Source organism: Conger conger, chromosome 5, assembly GCF_963514075.1.
Source record: "Conger conger chromosome 5, fConCon1.1, whole genome shotgun sequence".
Taxonomy (NCBI): Eukaryota; Metazoa; Chordata; class Actinopteri; order Anguilliformes; family Congridae; genus Conger; species Conger conger.
Window position 1 is genome coordinate 36,005,014 of NC_083764.1, and position 23,902 is coordinate 36,028,915.

Here is a 23,902-nt window from a genome sequence, read left to right on the forward strand (position 1 = left end):
AATGCATTTCTTTCTTTTTTTATTACATTTGGTCACAGTCCTAGCAAATTTCTGAGTACCAATTGTTTAGGTCATTCATACAACTACATGTATAAGTTATTGGAATGATAAAGTAATATTACAAAATTCAAAGAAAGAATACAAAATACATTTCATAAATAGTACTGTTTACATCTCAAAACAGCCAACAGTTTTGTAAAAAGTCTGGTTATACAGTGACCTCAAATTTACACTTAAGTGTCAATTCCTCAAGACATTTGCACAGCACAGCCAGATACACAAAACACAGAGGATAGAGACCTACAATTCTACTCATGATGTGCATTCCATTACAAAATGAGAATAAAGTCATAGACAACTGACAGACCGTAGAATCATCAGAAATACATCTTTCTCGTTAACCTCCAAAATTAGCACTTGTGTCCTTTTCAAATGACGTTGCTCATGATTCGATAAGTACTCAAAGTCCCACAGTGGTTTAGACACCATCCCCTGACAATTTCTCGACTTGCTACAACAATCATCCCTTTCTTTTTTTCTAACATTACTTGTATTATTCCTTCATTTTATATAGTGTGTGGGGAAGGAAAACATTTTTTCTGAGCCCTTTTGTATTTAGGCAAAGTGAAAACCATTGTGCGTAGAGCAGGTGAAGAAACGCGTTTCCCCTCTGCAAAAATCAACAGACGGATTAGCATGGTCTAAAACTTGAAGAGGTCAATGAAGTGTTGTGGAGAGATGGGCGTGAAGCAGTTGTCTGGATCATTGGCTGTGCAGGGGTGCCCAGAATCCTGAAAGAAAACAGACGTGTGTCAAGTAACAACACAAGTTTCAGGGTGGAGCTACAGAATCTGCCTGTAAAAGCTGTAGTGTTTGAAAGGTGCAACCCTTAGGCTACAACCCTTATGCCTTTACTTTGGAGCCTGAGGAGTGTACAGTGCATCATGTAGAGGACTCCCCAAATTGAATTTGGTGTGCAAAAGAGGCATTTACTTAGACATATTTGTGGAATGCTTTCTCTGACACACTCTGCTAATGGGAAAGTCAGATAAAAAAAAGTATTGAGGATCAAAGAGAAGACAACAAAGACAGCACAGAGCAACGTTAGCACCACATTTTGACAGACAGGAAAGACGACAAGGAGGACATTTCAGGTACCTTGAATAACAAAGCCAGATGGCAGTCCTTGAGGAAATCAGGGAGGAGGGGGCAGGAGGAGGGGAAAACATGGATGGAAAAGGTCAAAGGTTAAAGATTAGCCAGGAAGGGAGAGCTTTTCTACTGCTGCTTAACATTCCCAGTCATTAATATCTAAATGCACAAGCTCATAATACAGGCCTGGATTAAAACAGCAGGATAAAGCTGCTGTTTTTTTAATATTGTATTTACTTGTAAGGTAAAGACTGAAAAGTATTCCAGTTCCATACTATAGCTAACACACTACATATAGTCAGCATGCAGTGTGTTAGCTGTATGTTTAAAATTATGGACTAGCTCCTTAAAAGAAGCATCTGGGTTCATTCCCAGGTTAAATTGAATAAATCTTCAAACTCTTCATAATAACTTCTACTTCCCTGGTTATGCTTATGATTTAAAAAAATAACTGGCCAGTTTTCAAATAGACCTGTCTTTACTACGCATACATTTCATTAATAAAAACTCCTTTTTACATTTACTCACCTCAGTACTGGACACACAAAAATGTTTTATTTTTTGCAGTTAATATCAATTTCAAATTTAAATAACTTTTACGTATATAAGACTATATAGTCAAACAGGATCGTTGGAATAAAGTGAATTTGAAGTTTAAAGTCTGCATGGTCCAAACCATAATTTAAATAGAGGCAGAGCTCAGCAGACATGGTGGGACATTAAGTACGGAGTGTAGCCTTAATTACAGCAGTATGACTTCTATTCTTAACTCTATTCTTAAGGCTACAAACTATGCATAACATTCCATTTCTAGAATGAACCAAAAAGAGTACAGACTTGTTTCCCGACCAATTAATGGATACCTTTCCAAAAGGATTATTTTACTGGGCCTTTTTTTTTTTTTTTTTTTTTTTTTTTTTTTATAATCCCCATCTCCATTTTATGAAGGCAACTAAACTCACTTACACATGACCTGGGGTGGTTTCGAGAGATTAAATTTAGCCGCTAGTTCAGAACTTGGCTTCTTTAAAAAGATCAACCCCCCCCATGTAATGAAGGTAATACATCTGGATTTGCAGCAGGGGGCAGGATTAGTGAGACACTGAAGAGGAAAGAGTTTGGAGATTGGAGAGGACAGAGGTTGGAGAGGCTGGAATGTAAGTACAGAAAGGTTGGGGAAGCCTGTTTCTGGAGAGCTCTACTAGTTTCTGCCCCCCATTACTCTAGCTCAATTAGCCTATGCTCCACCAACATAGATCACTAGCAGAAAAGCCCCCAGTACAACACATTGTGCCCTATTTCGACAGTCAGGGTGCAACTATGCCCTAACACAAGGTGCAGGTGAATTAGACTGTGTCTGACTCAATTTTTGACATTTTGTGACAACAGGCTTTAGTTTAGATCAGAGCAAGCGAGCGAACCTCCGAAAATCCCTGACCATGAGAGCTTCCCAGAGCTGCTCCTGGTGACGAGGCATGTAGTGTGGCCAGTTCTTTATGTACCCTGTCCTGCTGAACTAGACTGACAGCACGTTGCGAACCAGAGTCTGATCTAGAAAGTCCAAGGACACTGTGCGGAAACAGCTCATAACACGCTTCAAGCTGGAGTCTGATGGATTGGCATCCCGACCGTGACTTGCATGTCAGACCCCCAGTTTAAGCATTTACAATTTCTCCTAGAGAAAACCAGAGATGAGGCCCAGATGCATCTGACACAGCTGGTACGAGAAGAAGGCGGAGGAGAGGAACAGCCTGAAGCTACAGGTAGGCTATCTAGCAATTTATAATAATGGGTATTCTGTCTTTGCTAATTGGACCGTGTTACTCAAATAATTGTAACTAGATACATAGTTAAAATATAATTCTGCCAATAATGTGTCTAACTTCCACCGTAGATGAACATGATGATGCCGAGATCGACAACGTGGACGGTGCTGATCACAACAGAGCGGAATCGGAGATGTCAAGAACCAAAAAAGCGAGACTTTTGGACCTCACTACGAAAGCAAGAAGAAGACCAGCACCGGTGCAGACAAGGTACGGGATTACTTTCAGACGCCCCGTATCCCCACGATGGAGCCCCATATCCCACGATGGAGCCCTATATCCCCACGATGGAGCCCCGTATCCCCACGATGGAGCCCCGTATCTCCACGATGGAGCCCCGTATCCCCACGATGGAACCCCGTATCCCCACGATGGAACCCCGTATCCCCACGATGGAACCCCGTATCCCCACGATGGAGCCCCGTATCCCCACGATGGAACCCCGTATCCCCACGATGGAACCCCGTATCCCCACGATGGAACCCCGTATCCCCACGATGGAGCCCCGTATCCCCACGATGGAGCCCCGTATCCCCACGATGGAACCCCGTATCCCCACGATGGAGCCCCGTATCCCCACGAGGGAACCCCGTATCCCCACGATGGAAAACCCACTGGAGTGGTGGGCATAAAGAGGACGGGTTCCCCAGTCTAGCCAAGTTTTCCAAAAGCTACTATCCCAGCCACCAGCACCCCAAGCGAAAAAGTTTTTTCCTTGGCTGCGCTCAAGCCTGCATCCAGCCCATGTTGATGCCCTCATCTTTCTGAACGTAAACAACGAATGTAGGGCGAGAGTTTTACAAGAGGAGGACACTGGCAATGGCTGCGAGTAACGTTAGTATGTTGACCACACTGGATTTATTTGCTGGTTTTACCACATGCCAGAGTCCAGTTTTCGCTCTTGCTAGCTATAAGGATGCGGATAAAGAAATAATGCGGTTGTATATATAATGTTAGTTGTACATTATTTTTATTTGGAATTTTGATGAGCTTTAAATCACTTGTGCTGCTATGTGTTAGCCTATATAGGCCTAAGATGGTAGCCTGTAAGTGTAAACGCGTGTTGATGGAATTGCTACCCGCCAAAGGGTAGCAATTTATTTCCTTTTAATTGTTGCCCAGAATTTATACCATACAAGTACTGTGCTGTACTTGTATGATATAAACTTTAATAAGATTCAATGAAATCAAACTAAATTTATTTTATAAAATTCAAGTCAAGTCAAAGCATCAGAAATATTAGTATTAGTTCACCCTCCCTTCTCAAAGATAAGACTGAGACAAAGAATATTTGATTGTTTTGAGATATTTGTGGGAATCTTTCATCATTCCTCAAAACAGAATGTTTCAAAATCCTTTCATCTGTACCTGCCCGCTTTCACACGATAATTTGTATTAGTATAAAATATCTAATTTATATATATCTTTGTGCATACAATAGTGCTCATTATCTTCATTATTTATTTCATATGGCCTTTTTTGCTCATCTTTCTCAACAGCGAATTTATGTATCCATGTATATCTACAGTATGTATTTATTAATTTAGGAAGTTAAGGAACAATAAGGAAGCTGTTGTCTCTCCAGGACGCTGAACAGATGGTGCATGCATTTGTTACCTCACGGTTGGATTATTGCAATATTTTACGGTCTGGTTGCACTAGCTCAGCTTTGAAACTTGTACAGAATGCAGTAGAATGTAGTAGGGATCTTACTAGAACTAATCAGTCTGGTACTCAAAACACTTCATTGGCTGCCTATTAAATTTACAATTGATTACAAGATCCTGTTGTTAATTTATAAAGCTTTAAAAGGCTTCGCTCCAGAATATCTCAGTGAGCAACTCATTCTTTACTCTCCTCCAAGATTACTTTGCTCTCAAGATGCTGGCTATTTAAAAAATCCAAGTATATCTAAAATTATGATGGGAGGAACAGCTTTCACGTGTAGAGCTCCTATTTTATGGAATAATCTCCCCAGGCATATTCAGGCTTCAGACACACGTGTCTTTAAATGCAGGCTCAAAACTAATCTCTTTAGTGAATCGTATAGCTAAATGGTGTATAGATCTGGAGGTAGGTGCAATAGTGCATATTTAACAATCCACACGTGACCGGTGACACTGAACATGCCAGTGAATGCTGCCAGTGAGGTTAGCCACAACCTTAGTCACCGAGGAGGTTTGTGTGGTACTGGCATTTTGGGCATGGTCGGCAGGTCAGGTTACTAGTTCTGTGAATGAGCACATTTTACTCTGTCCTGATACATTTTCTGGTGCCTAACCAGTTTTTTCTTCCTGGGTCATCTGCCCCCACCCCTTTCCTGAGCTCTTGGACCATTGGACCACTCCAACTGGACCCTCACCCTGAGGTCGAGGACTGGTGAAGCCCTGCTCCTCCTTCATGCTCACACTTTGACACATCCCGGAGCTACAGATTCACCCCCCTCCCCTCTGAACTGCATACTCTACATCCATCCATGAGGACTTTCTAGATTACCTACTCGCTCAGTACCTGAACTGTTACCATCTTAACCTTTAGGCCAATGGAGGATGAGCATTGCCCTATTGCCAGGTTCCTCTCGAGATTTCTTCCTATCGGGCAGTTTTTTCTCCTACTAGGAAGTTGTTTACCCGATATGCTATTTGGGGGCTTTGGGCTGATATTTCCCATGTTTCTTCCCTTCTGTAAAGTGTCTTTGTGACTGTGAAATGCGCTATAAAAATAAAACTGGTTTGAATTGAGTTAATGTTATAACACGTTTCCATTATACGGATGGGCCCTGCGGTCTTGTATTAAATCCTGACTGTGCCAGTGCCAACTATCTGTACACTCAATGCCATAATGCATTGGACAGTGACACATTTTTAGTTATTTTGGTTCTGTACTCTACCATTTTGAGTTTCAAAGGATATGATGTTAAAGTCAGACTGTCGGCTTTAATTTGAGGGTATTTTCATCCATATTGGATGGACCCTTGAAACATAGCCTCCACCTCATTTCTGGGCATCAAAAATATTGGACAGTGTAACATAATGTAGAATAAAGTAATGATTTTTTTATATTTAGTCACATATCATTTACATGCAATGACTGCTTGAAGTCTGTGACGCATTTTTGTAGACTTCAGAATTCATTGTTCTACTTCTGTCTGCAGTCACATCGATGAAAACAAGTGAGCCCATTCCACTGCTAGCCATACAGGCCTAAGCCATAACACAAGTTGGTATGCTTTGGATCGTGGGCATTTCCGTTCCTTTTTAGCAAACTGTAATTTTGCCTTGCTATTCTTCAGGCTTATCAGTGCTTTGCATCTTGTAGTGTACACACTGTAATCCTGCTGGTTCAGTCTTCTACTCATGGTAGACTTTGAAACACCTACACCTGCATTCAGAAGAGTGTTTCTGATCTGTAGGGCATCCACTACAGTGGTCTTCCTCAGTCTACCAGGTCTTGTGACGTAGTTTTTTTTTCTCTTGTTAATAGTGAACCAAACAGTTGACTTGGGAATGCCCAGGGTTTTTGCAATGTTCCTGATTGATTGATTTTCATTTCTGAGCCTTATGACCGCCAGCTTAATGTGCATTGACAAGCCGTTTTCCTCATGTTGTCACACCCCAACAACAATCTCCAAAGGCTAAATCTTGAATCAAGACTAGACATCACCAGCTGTTTTCTGCATTCACTAACAACACAAATTAATCAACCTAACGAAACACATCTGTGAAGCCAATTCAATAAATACTTGTAGTATCTTAAAATGGAGCCGCCATGTACTGGAGCCACCAGGTGTTGTCATTTCTAAATGGCTCATGGATGAAAATACCTTCAAATTAAAGGTGACAGTCTGCATTTCAACCTCGCTGTATCCTTTCAAACTCAAAGTGCTAGAGTACAGAACCAAAATAACGAAACGTGTTACAGTCCAATTAGTTATCGTGCTGACTGTATATTTACAACATGCACAATATGTGCATTTTTTTTTCCAACTTTCCCAAACAGGATTAACATGTTATTTTCTGCCTATGCAACTGATGCAGTACACAGGAACTTACCTTCCAGAAGAGAATGCTACAGTGTCTGCAGAAGTGCAGTGTGTCCCCATACTGCTCTCGTTTAGGGTAATACTTCTGTAGGGTGAAGTACATCAGCTTCCAGTCAACGAGGCCCTTCTCGGACAGAATTAAATGTCTACAGAACTGAAAGACAAAACAAGACAAAACATTTTTTCTCTGTTCATCCTGATGACAAGGCTTTTATTTTTCAACATGTTACGAGATATGCTTTGCACAATGATGACTGTACACAAAGCGTACAAATCTCCCAGTATGCCGGCTGCTTCTGAGCTAAAATAAGTGCTCCTGTAAGCATCCACACTGCAAAAACATCGGTTTTAACAGGTGTTTTGGTCTTGTAATGACACTGAATATCTGAACATCAGTCAAACTCTCACCTCTTTGCCAATATTTTTAGAAATAAGATTTTTTTTTGTCTAAAATTCTTGCTGAGATTGACTTTTTGGTTTTTGCAGTTCATTTCAATTCATTACTGTAACCTTCGGTCTGGTTTAATAGTGTGCACCTTATTTGGTATTTATTAGAAATATTTTTTAGACTTATTGAGTATTCTGCTGCTGCAGTCTATCCACTTAAGAGGTTTAACATGTTGTGTGTTCAGATATGTCACTTAGATCACATTTCTTCCCCATTATGACATTTGGTCTGAACAACAGCTGAACCTCTTGACCACATCTGCATGCTTTTATGCATTTAGTTGCTGCCACATGATTGGCTGAGTAAATATTTGCATTTACAAGCTGGTGTACAGGTCGACTTAATAAAGTGGTCACAGTGCATATAGCATGTATAGGGGTCACAAGCAGAATCGTTACTTGTTCTTTAGTTTGGAAAGTGCTTTGAATCTAATGTATGAAAAAAAACTTCCTCTATTAAGTGTGCATTGTGACAATCTTTTTAGAAAGAACTAACAATCAGCCCCAGTTTATGCAAGTATCAACCAGGGCAGCTAATGGCAGCTGAGGACTGAGGATCTGAGTCAAGTCTTTCATCCTCTCTCAAGACAATGGCTTGTCCACCATCTGGTGGCCATTCTGTGTAACACATTTCATGACAGTATGCGTTGCCCCATTGTTTTCCAACTTTCCAAAAATTACACACCTGTTGCGTCTTATAATTATGCTATAATCAGGGCTGTTTTAGTTATTAGATTGCTTGGAGAAGGCATTTGTTATTCCACAAATCTTGTATTATTCGAGTTTACTACTGTTTTTAACTCCTTAAATATCACCCCTTTTCTTGACACAAGCTTGAAAATGAGTGAAAATGATTATTGAACCCTTCTGAACTCTTTTGTTACAGAAACCCAGTGAAAAGATTTTATGTTTTTCAATGGGTACAGATGCGGTTAGAAACACTGGAGCCACAGCCACAACACTGGACAAATTCCCTTTCAAAATTGATGACAATAACAACAAAAATGAGCATTCTGTATTGTTTTTCTAAGCTATGTCTAGGCAGTTTTCCAAAAAGGACATTTTGACATCTTGAGACTGCAAAAGGACACATGGAAACAAAATGATATTATCGGTCTTATGAGGTGTAAAATACTGCATTTTGCTTATTAAACTATACAACACTTTTTATGCTGTGTTTGCACTTCCCCCCCATTTGTCAGCCTCCCCCTACCACTCCATCTCCTTGTGCTCTCCTCAGACAGCAACAGGTCGAGAAAATCATAAAAAAATAAGTACAATAATGAATCCTAATATATTCCAATATAGGTCCATTGATTGAAGAAAATACCCAACCCCCATCAACAAGTCAAACACGTTCCACAATTTCACATGCTATTTATTATTCAAAAATGGCTCCTTATTTATAAGCTTAGTGAATAATAACATATTTTAGAATGTATTTGGAAAATGGAGTCAGTTTTTTGTAATTTGAAATGTAAATAACGTGGCAGCCAATTTGTCAGATGCAAGACCCCCATTTGTCCGGCTCATTAATAATGATCAAGGTTAAGATGTGCGTGGGAGTGTTTATGTACATAGTAGATCAAAGATGACTGGTTGCTTTGACTGAAAGCCAGAATCTATGTCAGATCTGGAGCCAAATCTAACTTGCATCACGTCCGGTAATTTTTCTGGAAGCAAATGTGGCGCAATGTCACGTTTTGTATTCTTGCATAAACCAGTTAAATTGGGACAGGTTAGATAAAGCATGCATTTCATAAAACGTGAAACAAATAAGCGGGAGCCTTTAATGTACTTGCCATTCAAAGCTTAGGAAATTGACTCGGGCACTTGCTCATTTTTAACCATTTTTAAGATAAAATCTTTATCCGTTTGATGAGTGCATTATTTAGTAAATCCGACACTGTATTGATATGGAGCACTTTTCCTTCATAATGATAATGTAATGTACAAGTATGATCAGTGGTGGCTGGTGGTAATACGCATACATTTTTCAGCAAGGCTCCACAAAATTGAATACAATCCACAATTCTTGACAGTGAGTGCGTTTTCGTTGTTTGTCCTGTTGCCTAATCTGCACATTGTTTGTTCCCAATCTCTTTATTTCAAGTTTTTCCCTCCAAAGACATCTTAGAAAATAGATGATAAGCAAAGAATATAGTCCACCTTGTTCATATTTGTGCCTGCCATTTAATTCATTCGCCACTACTCACACGTCCTCAGGGGCTAACACACTGAGGGGGCGTGTCACTATATGTAAAGCACATCACACACTTGACACTGTAATATGCTGAATGGCGTAGCCCGGTAGCTAAAATATTGGTCATACCCTTTGTTTTTCTTACTTCATCTACTGACATGAAAAAAGACAATAAACTAGACCTGCACAAGGGTAATTTCTAAAAACGTATTTTGCTGTTGTTTTCTTCAAAAGATAGGGCTTTGCTCATTTATACCAGCTGCCACTGGCTGTGATACTATATTGTATTCCAGTTACCACCTGTTGTTTTCCACAAATGTTTTATGTTATCCCCTGACTACCAGCAGCGTTATCATTACTACCACTACCAGTAAGCCTTGAACCCTGGTCTCCTGCATGAGAGACAATCGCACTAACCACAAAACCAAAGCTGCTCGGAGCCAGAGCTACCTTTTTGGTATAGAAGGCTGTTCGCTTAAAAAAAAAAAATTCCTGATTGTTTAACAAACATGCAGGCGCGAGAGGCAAAAATATAGCTAACCTTTAATTAACCTGTACAGTTAACCGGTAACAATTTACAATAGGCTTACATTAATTGGCATGAACTAATGTAGTTGTTAATTATCTAACTACTGAAACATTAAGCTGTTCAGCTTTGTTTATGTATTTGCACATCATGAATACATGCGAACAACGACATTAGGTGATTTCAATTCATATTGGAATGAGGAAACCAGTTAATGTATCTGTTAATGCTTTATCCTATGGCTTGCTACTGTATAAATATTCATCCAACTAATACATTAGTTAGGAGATAAGAAATACATTAACAAATTAAAAGTGAATATCATGTTTAAATAATGCATTTGTAACTCATTACTTCATGTTACAACTACAGTGGTTTATGCCAAAAGTGTTACCAATAAAGCCTAGGAACCAGGCATGCAAGGTGGTTTCCTGAGGTCTGCTTGGGATTTTGGAACGCTGCAGTTTGTACCTGTTTCTCCGCAAAGTGAAACTGACAGAGTTTCTTCCACAGCTGCCGGTCCTCACTGAGCATGTGCAGAGTAGGCGTGGTCTGTCCCAGGTTGATGATGTCCCAGGCATCTGTGAACTTGTACAGGATGTTATTCTGCATGTGCAGCGGAAGGTCGCTAAGTGTCACACCATTGGCCATTTGCTGAAAGACACAAAGAACAATTACTTTGCAATGCAGCTCAATGCACTTGAATTCCTAATCATATAAAGGGGAAAGATTCAAATCGTTATGTTAAATGCATATGTTGTTACTTATTGTGGCATGGACACAGTCTGCGGGAAGGAAAGACTAGTTAAATCAGCACACACCTAGACTATGTCTCTAATTAGTCCAGGGCTGCGTTTCCCGAAGCCTTCTTAACACTACGTTGTTCGTAAGTTGTACTTTAAGCTCTACCTTAACGTTTCAGTGTGTTTCCCGAAACGTTCTTAGCTAAGTATACCTTCTGTAAGTGGTACTTTCGGAAGGTTGGTCTGGACCACTCTTAGCTATACCTCATCAATGTTCTCAGCTCACTCCGCTAGTGGCCACCACTGTTACGACCACAAGCTCTGAAATCAGCTGTTGCTCTTAGTTACATCTCAATCTGTTAAGCAATATGTACACTAATAATTCTACAGTTGTAGTTGGCTAATAATATTATTAAAATACCACATTAATGGGACTGTTGTCATGCAAAGAATGAAATTGTACATTACGAAGGATACATGTTGCCTAATTGCCTTTTAAATGATATTTATAAACTGACAATTTAAAATATCATCAACTGTGGCTTGGAGTGATGTTTAACCATAGTTCTTTCTTTGTTTTGTTGGACACCGTAATCCTAATACTGGAAAATAATTTCCACACCACAACCTCTAATAATATCTCCATTTTGTTTGCTGTGAAGCTGTGGAATGGCTTCTTTCTTAGTTTTTTTTCCGCCATAGCTTATGTTGTTTTCGTGTTGGTGCGTTTTGCTTGTTGGTGCGCTTTTATTGAAAACGTTGGCTAATCAGAGAAAATAGTGAATTACACCAGTAATGTGATGGTGCTTCTGGCAAATCAACCCTGATTGCAAAGTAATTTAAAGCACCATGACAAAGATATTGAAATAATGTAAATAAAACATGACATACCAAAGAAGGCGTTTTGCTAGGTAGCGTAGCGGGACAAGGTTTGATACCACAATCTAATATCACAAACCATACATATAATTTAGCAAAAATTATATATATACACGGTTGGATAATTTAGTTTGTAAGTTTTTAATTATATTAATACATTCTCAACAGTCGTGATAAATGCAACATTTGTAAGTATTCCTGCAGTGTTTTATTCATAAAGAACACTAATTTATCTCATAATGCAGTCAAGCAGTCGCTGCATGGAGTGAATATTCAACCTTAGTAAGGTTGATGGGCCTAATAACTTTGCACGCCTAGAAAAGTAAACAACTTTAGTAAGGTATACCTTTCGAGTCTTCGTCAAACGTTAAGAGACACCATTATCTGGAAACGCGGCCCAGGCTGTTAAATGTGTGCTCTTTTTCTCAGTATGCATCTGAGACTGAGGAAACATGGACTAGAGAGTGGATGTTCAAGAGAGACGGGTCTGAACATTGACAGAACGAAAGCCAAAGCTTGGTTTATTATCTATTATTTTAGTTTAATAGGGTGATGGGCAAAGGCCTCCAGCTCTCTCTCCCTCTCTCCCTAAACCACCGGTGCAATCCGGACTTTAGATATCTCCCCGCCTCAAGCTCATTTATCCTCTCAGGGGGATGTCACAGTGTGTGACACTTAAGTTTATTGTTGTAAAACATACATATTATACAGTATATAGTGCTGTGAAAAACTATTTACCCCCTTCCTAATTCCTTCTATTACTGCATATTTGTCATATCGAATGCTTTCAGAAATTTGGACAAAATGTAATTTTGACAAAGTGAACCCAAGGAAACACAAAACACATTTGTAAAAATTATTATTACATTTACTGAATTAAAAAGTTATCAAACACCCATATCACCCCTGTGAAAGAGTAATTGCCCCCTTACACTTAAAAACTGGTTTTACCACCTTTAACAGAACTCCCCCTGCCATCAGGAGTTGAGGAGCTCCTCTCTAAGCACACACCTTAGGGATCTGAAGGTTGTCGAGTTGCTGTTGCCAGTTGAGAATGGTCTCTAGTCTACAGACCCAGATATTGATGTTCCCCACCAGCACAGATTTCCCAACTTCCCGAATTAAGATACAGAGAGTGGAGCTCAGGTCCTGGAGGAGGTCTTTGATAAGTCGAGGGTTCTGTTGGTCTTCAAGTACTATGTTAAAGAGAAAATAATAGCACAGCTCATATTAGATTAATAAACTTTAGTCACTCATTATATTACATTACAATCACTTTGCAGGAACTCATCCAGAGCGGTATACAGAAGTGGAGACATCAGAATAACTCTCAAAACAGTCAAAGCCACTGTTTGCTGAATAACATTTTGGGTGTGACTGAACTAATATCCTTATTTCTTCTTAACAGGGCTTATTTAAGTTGACAAACACCTCAATTCACGAAAATGGTTCACAAGCTGTTTTTTTGGTAAACTGTGGCCAATATTTGAGTGTCTATTACCCCTGCCAATATGACAGCCAGCAATCATGAAACAATCTAATGTCATGACACTGTGGTTTGTGTCTATCCCAAACAGGAAGTCTGTGGGCTCAATCCCAAACCAAAAAATGAATCAGATGTGCAGAGACTGGTAGAGGTGTGGCCCAGAACCAGGGGAGTGCCTGTGCACCATAATGCTTCAAGCCATAGCAACCATTCATACATTGAATGATTCAAACTTTTAATCGTTCATCCTTTTTATTTATTTATTTTTTATTTTTTTACTTGAAACGCAAAGTGGGGCTGAGCATATCCAATTGCCACTCTGTCAGTTTGGGAAGACCAATCATCTGCAAGCACAGCCGCATACGTGCTAACCCCCCATGCCAATTCAGGACATATTCTGTAGATATCCATGATTCTCCTCCCCTAAAGCACATGGCGCCGGATTTACGTACACAAAGCTTGCAGCTGAAAATGCGGCCTGACGAGAGTGTGTTGGTGCGGTCTCAGTCTGTCTGAAATTAACGTCTTATTTACGAAGGCTACAGCTCATTACGAAATCAGCGAATGGGACTGCCTTCAAACCGCATTTTGACAAACCGTGTTTGTCACAGAAGTCGCATGGGATTTTCTCTGTTTTGGTAGTGCCTTTAATTCTCTGTTTCTTTTCCGTTTGTTTGGGATGTTAACTAATCAAAGCAAACATACGCTCTTTCCGCGACGGACAAAAACGATTAAAAGCAGCATATCATCACATTTAGCCTACTCATAGTTTTTACTCGCTGCAACACTTTAAAAAATTTTTTTACTCCAGATACTGTCACTACGGTTGAGCACGTTATTTCAGTCACTTCCCACTGCTTCGCATGACATATTGGTTAATTTAATAAATTGTTTTGTAAATAATTTCTGTGACACCCAGCCTTAATTGTTGCTTGAGACACCCAGATTATTAATAATCTGTTTCATTATTTCTTGCTCTGAGGTAGAAATAGTCTGATTCTTGTTGCAAAGATTATTTCAGTGCATCTTTGAGGCCTAGATTTGTGTCTCTGTCTCACATGCACCTCGATTTACGCCTGCTGTATAGAAGTCGAGAAATTTCACACACAATTCCACACTTAACTGCGTGAACTTTAGTAAATTAAACGGAATACATACATAGCCACATACTGCATACTGCGGTTCTAGCCCTGTGCACCAGTTTGATACATACAGCGCATGTTTCCTGGGCAGAATGTGTCATATATGTACCTTAAAATCATAAGACAAGTTTATAGTCCCACTACGTTTGCAGATTGAGCTTCACAGATGAGCTCTAACGAACTCTATTCAGGCACAGCAATTGCTGGACTCAGCAGCACAGTCATAGCTTTGGGGCAATTCCAGTGTAATGGATGTGACATTTGAACACGAAAAACAAAATCCCTCAGGAAACTGACTCTTCTTGCATGATAAAAAATGTTATGAATATTTTCATAGCACCCACTTGGCTGAGTGGAAGGGCCAATGGATGACGCCATTGCGTTATGGATGTGACCCTTCTGAAATGAACATTGTTTGACAATCTACTTCCTAATCAACTTCAATCATAAACCATTTGTTGTCATCTGAAAAGGTTCTGAATGTCAACCTTTGGAAATGTGCACACCCTAGTCTCTCACCCTTTTTAACGATCTTCTCCAGGACGTTGAAGTAGTTCTTCTGAGCTGCTCCACTCAGCGATGTCAGCTGAGACTTTGTTATCAGCTGCAGCAGCTGGACATGGAGAAAGAGTTTTAGAGCGAGGCACATTGCTCAAGCAGAATGAAGAATGTTCAAATGTTAATGCTTTTAAAGTGCACACAGGGCTGTGCTGTGAAATATAACGACAGTGTCTGATTAAAACGGTTAGAACACAGATTCATATTTTACATTATGTCATAAGATATATTTCTGGCATGTCCAGCCAAACATATTACCAGCCTCTAAGGTATGCATTGCAGGTCCAGTTCAAGGGTATAACAATCAGTGTAATTAGAATGAGGTCATGCCCACATAATGATTCATAGAATACAGACTGTCATTACTAATACCAGTAGTGCTAGCAGCAAGCAAGGCCAAAAAATCAAATACGCTGGGTCTTACTTTCACCACATAGTTGAACCTCCGGGTGTCTTGTATAGCACTGGAAAAATCCAGACGGTTAAAGGCCTCTCCTAATGTACAGTAACCATGTCTCTGTGAAACAGAATATAAACAAAAAATGATACTTGCTTCATGTTGGAGGGGACAGAAATTATTTTTCATTATGATATGCTTTTGAATGGACAGAGTAATGAATGCTCTAAGCTCACACATCAAGTTTTCTAGCCAAGTAGTTTTCAGAAAGTCATAAGGCTTACAGCACTGCCGTTTAAGCTTTAAAATTGCTCAGGCCGCAGATCCTGAGAAACTTAAAATAAATATGCAAAAGAATATGCCAACCATAATTGAAATGGCACAGGTTTGAAGATTTCCAGGCTGATACTTACTTCTCTAGTGCTTTCCTTCTGAACATAGATCCACTTCTCTTGATAGAAAACTTTAAAAAGGAGAATAAAATATGAAGAAGATTGTTTTGCCATTGTCACTAAAACAAGACAAACGTAATTACATAATTTAATGTAATTTTTTCTCAGTAGTATTGACTAAATTAAAGACCATTTCATTTTATGCTTACACTGTGATTTGGTGTTGTTGTTGAAAAAATCTTTTTTCCTCTTTTTGGTGCCTACTTCGCAGACATCTCCAACAAAGAGGTTCTCTTTATTTTCCTCCTGCAGCCTGCTTGAAAAGAGAAGATTTAGTATTAGTATTAATACAAGAACAGATGTTTTTAGCTTCTTGTTCAGCTTTAAATTGGTATTTGCATTCACCAAAATATGCATTAGACAGCCCTATCCAGAGCGGCATGCATTGTACATTGTTGCTTGATAGGTCGCTCTGGATAGGTAAAACCGTGAACCTTTAAATTATGATTTATTTTAATATTAAATAAGTTAATTAATTATTATTATTAGTAGTAGTAGTAGTAGCAGCCGCAGCAGCAGCAGTAGTAGTAGTATCCGGTGGGGGACAATTGCTTGACGGCTGATGTTGGTAGTAGCTATGAAGCAAAGCGTTTAAAGGATAATTGGTACACTAACTTCAAGCAAGTAGCTAGCTAAAATCGCATGACACGATCCCGAAAGAGTGGAACAGCGGTTGACAAATGCCACATAGGTGATTGCAGGACTTAGCACAGTCATCTAATAGCATATTGGTTGCTACAATCCAATCACTAAAAAACTAACATCCCATCTGCCTACCTAGGCTAGTAGTTTACTTTACAGTAAACGTTACCTGTATTTACTATACAGTTCTATTATCCAGAGCAACTTACAACGCAACAATGTACAATTTCTGTAACTCTGGATAGGGCTGTCTAATGCATTCGGCCATTCAGCCTGATTAAAATGAGCAATACAGTAGCCTACTAACAACATTACCAGACCCTGACTGGAAAGTTAGGAAGCCCAGAGTAGCCTAACGTTAAAACATCAGTGCACGTTAACTACAGACAGAAACCAAGAACCAATGTACAAATTCTGAATGCGTACCCATAATATATTGATTATACTTTGTAATGAAGGATACTGGTTTGGTGTAACACTCATGTGTTATCACTGGTTTTGTGCTTTTATAATATTTAGCAAAGCATAAAAAATCCACTTCATTGGGGCTGTTTTTCTAAAGCTAAATAAATAAGGAAAGGAAAATGTTGATTGAGTCACGGGCTGTGGTAATTGCATTGGCTAATCTAATCTATTGCCTAATCTAAGCAACATGTATCTGACCTACAATATTAAATCTAGCTAGCTACTGATCAAACCCGTTCATTCCGGAACTGAAAACAGCTCAAACTATGTTTTGAAACAGCTGGTATGTGGTATTTGAAGCTGGTCATAGCTGGAGTTTACACCAGGGATATGTTAATTCATAGGTTACCTGGTGAAACTAAGTCACTGTACAAACACTAGCATTGAAAGCAAACAAAATGGTGTAGCCCTCTTCTGGACTGGTACATAGTCTAGCCATTTCATGATCCATCCATCCATTATCTTAACCTGCTTATCCTGAACAGGGTCGCAGGGGGGCTGGAGCTTATGCCAGCATACATTGGGTGAAAGGCAGGAATACACCCTGGACAGGTCGCCAGTCCATCGCAGGGCACACACACCATTCACTCACACACTCATACCTACGGGCAATTTAGACTCTCCAATCAGCCTAACCTGCATGTCTTTGGACTGTGGGAGGAAACCGGAGTACCCGGAGGAAACCCACGCAAACACGGGGAGAACATGCAAACTCCACACAGAGAGGCCCCGGCCGACCGGGATTCGAACCCAGGACCTCCTTGCTGTGAGGCAGCAGTGCTACCCACTGCACCATCCGTGCCACCCTGCCATTTCATGATGGCTAAACAAAATAAATGAATATTTAAACATGATGCATGCTAGATCTGGGACCTAGCCTACTGAAAACAATCCCTGGGTGCTAGCGGGGGTGCTAGCGGGAGCTAAGCCAATCCGAGTGCCAAGTCAAACCAAGTGCCAAGTCAAACCAAACAAAGTTATAATGGCTTCCTCATCCAATTGTGGTGGGCACATAATACCACAGTGGCAGGAACAAATGACTGACCGACCAAACAAATGAACGGACTGATGGAGACTGATCCATAGTCCTCATACCATACTCATACCTCATACCTCATTGCCAGGAAACCTAAAAACTATATTTTGTTGTCCTCCAATTTAAAAACAGGAAAATAATAAAAATGTTCCTGTTCATGTAAAGTGTGTAATTTTTAAACTGGAGATCTGAAGGTCTGACATGGCATGTCCTGTATAGACAGACACTTCCAATTCATTTGCAATGACACAGCCTCTACATGACCAACCCTGTGGTTGGGAGTATAAACATTTGCTTTCAGGATAAAAAAAGTGACTCTCAACTGAATAAAATATTTGATATCACAGTATTGTGTTATGTTTTTATGTAAAACAAGCCGCACCCCAACTATTAATAACTACGATTTTGTTTGTATAGCACTATTCAATTAGCACTCCTTCCAACAATATTCATCCAATATCCCATTGCCATTTCAAGAAAAAACATATAAATAAAAATTTTCAAGGACATTATGAGTATGTCCACAGCCAGGCCTTAATTTTATCCACTGATTTCTGTTCCAGAGCTTTTCCAAAATATTTAAAAACACTGAAAGCACACTTGTTCTGATATTTTTCGGTGGCATTACCCAAACTTACAGCAAAAGAAGCAAATTTACTTGCTCAAGGGCCGCACAGCCATTGGGCCCTTGAGCAATGCCCATAACCCTGTATTCCTCCAGGGGAGGATTGTCTCCTGCTAAGTCTAATCAACTGTAAGTCGCTTTGGATAAAAGCGTCAGCCAAATGACACATAATGTAATGCAATGCATACCAGCAATGCAATGATACTGGAGATCAAAGGCCCACTGATGATCAATGCATCGAACCCTTCACTTAATTATTTTCACCCGACACCCCCGCCAACTACCTATTACATGAGTGAGTGTGATAGAAATCTAACTGTCCACCCTCCTACATACTTCCAAATGTACTTATCCCAATCAGCAAGGTCTGAGTATAAAGCAGCCAGGGTGCACTGGGTTTAAACCTATTCAGGTTTTGTGAGAGGGTGAGGAGCCTTCCTGTCCAAGGCGATCGGACACTGTGAAAATATACAACAGGCCAACACATCAGGGTCAGATGAAATCAATGCTTGATCATCCAGCAAATGGTGAAAGAAATGCTATTTCCAGTAGTTTCCATTGCGGTTTCCAAGTTTGAGAGGGACAGTGTCATGTTGGCCAGCTGTGGACATAGTCCTGAGTCACGCAGCCAGACTGCCATTTTCTTTGCAAGCAGCACAATAGAGATGGACCAGGGGAACTATGCCTGCAGTAGCAATTACGCCGGAATTAATTATAAATTAATCGGAAATAGGAAGGCTCCATGCTAACACAAACAGGCCAGACTGGCCAGCGCAGATCACACAAACACATTCAAACTGCTCATTCCAAAAGCAGTAGGGAGTCAGTGGTGCTAACACATGTTCTTCATAACCAAAGACACTCTGTACAAGTGAACAATTTTTTGTACGGAGCTATGAGCTAAAATAGACAATTTAACCACAAGTTTACTTTTTACACTTTCAGGAGCCAGTTCTGAAGTTATTTCAAATGCTGAGCAAGAGAACAATAAAAAATATAAACAGGTCTATGCAAAAGAAAATTCTGGTAATGAACATTAACAAAAGTCTATAATATTGCTGCATAAAAATAAAAATGCAACCAACGGTGCATACAGCTTCATCCCAAGTTCATCCCAAAACACTGAACACTGTGTTTGTTTGTTACATAAACCTAGACATTTTTTAAAGAAATATTCAAGTGCTAACAATACAAACAAATTAACAATGAACAATTGTTAACTATTCTGGAGAAAACTGGACCATGAATATTGAAGAATGATTTGTCAGGGGAACTGCTTGTATAATGTACACTAAACCAACATTTCACTGAGAATTCCTGAATCAAGCCCAAGGACAACAGGTACTAGAAAAAATACACTTTTTCCATCTGTTTTGTCAGTCCCTGGTGATCTCAGGGCTCCACTGGTAAAGACATTGTGATGTGCTCATCAGTTTAGTGCCCCTTTCTACAAGAACACAATACTTTCTAGAAGGAAGTACGAACTGTGTCCATAACACCAGCAGGGCTGGAGTTTTTTTGCATTCATTCCATTTTTAACGGCGCAATTTTCAATCACTATGGTAACGGGATATACTATATTTGAAACTTACGGTTCTATATGTATAACCTATTTTAGGATGCCATTGCTTTAGGAATAACGGTTCCTTATTTTGTAACCTGTGGGTGGCAAAACAAGCTTGGAGGGACCTCGCCTTCTCTGCATTTTGGAAATTCACATACTACACGAAAAAAGTAATGTCAGTGTCCTTTTCACGGCAAGGGTCCAGTGAACCAAATACATAATAATGCAGTTCTAAAAACATGCTAATAACGTTGATAGAATGTCTATTGTTCTCTGCAGAAATTATCATTGTCCGTTTCGCCGCTGCATACTTCTACAAAAGTACTTGTACATAGGGATGCTATCACCTATGTCTTGTATAGGTTCTCCGGAACAAGAAGAGCCGAAGTACAAACTTTTCCAACCAGTATCGCTAATCCTGTTGTACAGTAAATGCCTGATCCCCATCTGTGAGCAAAACACACAGTATAACTTCAGCTGAACCTAAAACTGGCTGGTGGTATAGCATTGAAGTAATCACTGAAAATAATTTTAGCAAATGACATTGCGTTTCCAATGGTGTATAGTTTGTTAGGTTTTCACTAAACAACACCGCATCTTTTTGCTTGTGTAACAGTAGCATTTTCCATATGCATGCTGAGAATATTATGCTATGGCAAAAACTGTTTTTTTGATTTTATGGCCAAAAAGGTTGACTTTTTACAACACATTTGCGATGCCTACATCTAAATAGAGGACTTCCTTGGGGGAACGTCCAAGGAATCTCTCATCTTGCTCTAGCCTCTCCAGTATTCTCGAGTTAAAGCTGGACTTTCAATGCTAAGAACACAGAGCTGAGCATCTAGTCTAGAGAATATGTGGTAGAACTACTTCTGGTTGCCATCTTGTCCAGATTTGTCATGCTCCCATGTCAGAAGTCATGTTCCCATTTAATTTATTTTTTTACATGTTAAGAAATAGGGATGACCTCTCTTGGATGGCAGCTAAAATACCTACTTGTTACAATAACATACTGTGCTTCCATCGATTAGAATGATGTAAAGAGTCAGCGTGAGTCAGTACACAGTTTAGCTTGAATGGAAATAGTTTTATGAGTAGAGTTTGGTCTGCACAATAATTTAACAAAGTCAAAAACATTAATGCTGTTATTCTAAAACTTCCAAGCTATATTTTCAACAATTGCTGTATACAGCAGTATCAAATGCCATTAAATTCTTTAATGTATTTATTATGTTTCAGTAGCCACATGAAGATGCTACTGAAACATAGCCATCTTCAAATCTGTTTAAAGTCATATAACTCAAAGATTGGAAATAATTAAACCAAATGACAAATTGAAACAAAAAACAAAACCAATGTAACATGTGGGTATGATGCAGGAGAGCCAACTTCTCAGAACAAATGGAGTCAAGATCAAGGATAAATTCTTTCAATTCTTCAGAGGTACAAGGGCTTGTTTAGTAAATCCCAAGCTTGCTATGCCAAGATACGTGCTCTCAGAAAACTGTCTGCAGGCCCTGCGACCTGATCTACTACAGTGTCATGCACCCATTCTAACATAAATCGCACACATACATACATGATGACACACTAGCAGAGGTAACCTTAGCCAACTTATTGTTTAGCGAATCCATTGTTCACCTGTATTTGACTGGTTTTTATGCAGTTTACTTCCTCCCTCTACCAAACAGGCTAGATCCTGCCTCCATTCTGCTGCTGCAATTACAGGATGTGCTTAGCTCTTGATTTTTTTTTGGATGGCCTGCTTTGACACTTTGGCAGTGATTAGAATGTGTGCTGCACTCTACCATACAACGCACCACTTAATTGGCATCAGTCCCTTGCTCAAATATGGGACACAACACATTTAATGTTGTTTATTTATCAAATCAATTACATAAGTGGCACATGGTAACAATATAGCAATCTGATTTTGGTATAATATTTGGGAGCTCCATCTAGTGGTTTGATTTTTCAGTCACCTCTTGTTTTTCTTAGTGTGTGACACATAAATGATTCCCTCACAGACAAAATCTGAAGGGGATGGGGACACACAAGGCAATGTCTGTCCATACTTGAGGGAAAAATCACTTTTGGCTGAAATATTAGGTGCCCGGCCCACTGACCACTCGCACAGTTGCACACAGACAAATCCATAAGTTTGTGTTTCCATTTCAAGTCAACTGTGCTTACTGCATCAAAATCTCATTACAGGACCACCAGCCTTGTATGCAATAGTAGTAGTTACAAAAATACTATTATTATTATTATTATTATTATTATTACCACTACTACTACTACTACTACTACTAATAATAATAATAATAATAATAATAAAAACTCAGCTGTGTCTAACAACTCCATTTAATTTATTTAAATTGTCAGGTAATCTCAAAAGACTTGTCTCACTGCAACGAGCCATTTTCTCACTCGTAAAACACGAATGCACGAACTTCACTAATTATTGTCGGTGTAACACTACAGCTAGATAACCCGCCCTAAGCACATAGTCGCATACGCATTTAAATACAATAACACGTAACGTTATACACATTTTAAGCGCATTTCAATTTGACGTTTGAGCGTTAATCGTGCGGAACCAATAATCATTTAATCCCTTCCCCCTTTCGTTGAAGTCAAGTTTTGCGAAGCATCAGTGAGTAGCTGCTACCCACAGAAACGGATTGTAGTACTGTCAACGTCATTTACTGCCCTGGGGTGAAATCCAGCTATGACCAGCCTGAAATTACCAGCTACCAGCTGTTTCAAAACCCATCTTGAGCTGTTTTTTTTTTTTTTTTTTTCAGCAGGGTGTGAAAGTAAATGGAACTAAAAACAAGTGCGAGCTTTTAAAGGGCATGGCTAGTTCTTACTCTTCCAAATCAAGTTCGTTATTGTTGTCTCCCAAATCATGGTCATAAAACTCGAAACGCTTCCATCCGTCTTCGGTCTTTATCCAACTCCATCCTGGCGACCTCCAGTCCTGGCCCAAGAAAGGCATGCTTAAACTAGCTCATGAATGAAAAGATCAAAAATACACCAGAATTAGCCAAGACAAAATGAGCATATTTTTAACTTAGCTAGCTTGCCAACTAGACAAAGAGCTACGAATTTGGTGCATTAATAAGCAAGCTACTTGTAGTTAGCTACTTCAGCATCAATTGAAGAGAAAAAACTATTTCCCTAGCTACAACTGCCATCATTGATAGATAATGATTAGTCAACACAAAATCACAAAACAGAAATCTTAAACTATGTCAAAAATTGGCTAGAATGTTCTAGATAAATAGTTATAATTAGCGATACATCGGTAAAAACCAGCTGTTAGTCGACCTAGCCAGACACATTTAGCAAGCTATCTTGTGAGGATAAACGCAAAGACAGCTTTGGAAAAGCCTTTCTAGTAAATATAGCTACTTAGTAAATGCTGAGAAACCGTTCCGATTCTGGTATTCATCATTTTTTGTGTATGACAGACACCTCAAATAGTCTAATAAATGAAAACGTATTTTTCCTCACCAAACGTTCTCCCTGTTATAATTGAAATTCAGTCTCCCCCAAGAAATATTCACGGAAGTAAACAGTCTCTTTATTGGAATATGGAACGCCTCTTCGGATTATTTGATTGGATACTTTGTTTGTATTTACCTTGTTGCTACCCAATATCTCGCCGTTGATTGGTCTGTGTGGCTTTCAATCAGACGGTATTTTGTCCGC

At 39.4% G+C, this 23,902-nt stretch overlaps 1 protein-coding gene across 5 annotated transcripts; it reads right to left on the reverse strand.

Annotated features, from left to right (window-relative positions):
- Positions 1 to 2: 2 nt before the first annotated feature.
- fbxo25 (F-box protein 25) lies at positions 3 to 23,794 on the reverse strand. 5 transcript variants are annotated; one of them, XM_061242475.1, is made up of 11 exons: positions 23,705 to 23,794; positions 23,059 to 23,197; positions 16,003 to 16,109; positions 15,815 to 15,864; positions 15,429 to 15,521; positions 14,966 to 15,059; positions 12,830 to 13,014; positions 10,668 to 10,850; positions 7,031 to 7,174; positions 1,159 to 1,185; positions 3 to 791 (listed from the first exon to the last, which is right to left on the reverse strand). In XM_061242475.1, exons 2-11 carry the CDS (start codon positions 23,184 to 23,186, stop codon positions 702 to 704), a joined length of 1,101 nt encoding a protein of 366 aa, XP_061098459.1. In that variant the 5' UTR covers positions 23,187 to 23,197; positions 23,705 to 23,794; the 3' UTR covers positions 3 to 701. The 5 variants fall into 5 exon arrangements, with proteins under 5 accessions (XP_061098459.1, XP_061098460.1, XP_061098458.1 ...); XM_061242476.1 differs by having other exon boundaries at positions 16,003 to 16,106; positions 23,059 to 23,193; positions 23,705 to 23,785; XM_061242474.1 differs by having other exon boundaries at positions 23,059 to 23,193; positions 23,705 to 23,785.
- Between the last annotated feature and the right edge of the window lie 108 nt (positions 23,795 to 23,902).

Bases quoted from the DNA above. Each gene is read 5' to 3' on its own strand.
- fbxo25 (XM_061242475.1), bottom strand. From the start codon at position 23,186: ATGCCTTTCTTGGGCCAGGACTGGAGGTCGCCAGGATGGAGTTGGATA. The intron at 13,015-14,965 runs GTGAGAGACTAG...TCTTTAACATAG, and splicing joins GGAGAAGATCGTTAAAAAGG to TACTTGAAGACCAACAGAAC. The intron at 7,175-10,667 runs GTACAAACTGCA...TTTGTCTTTCAG, and splicing joins TTCACTTTGCGGAGAAACAG to TTCTGTAGACATTTAATTCT.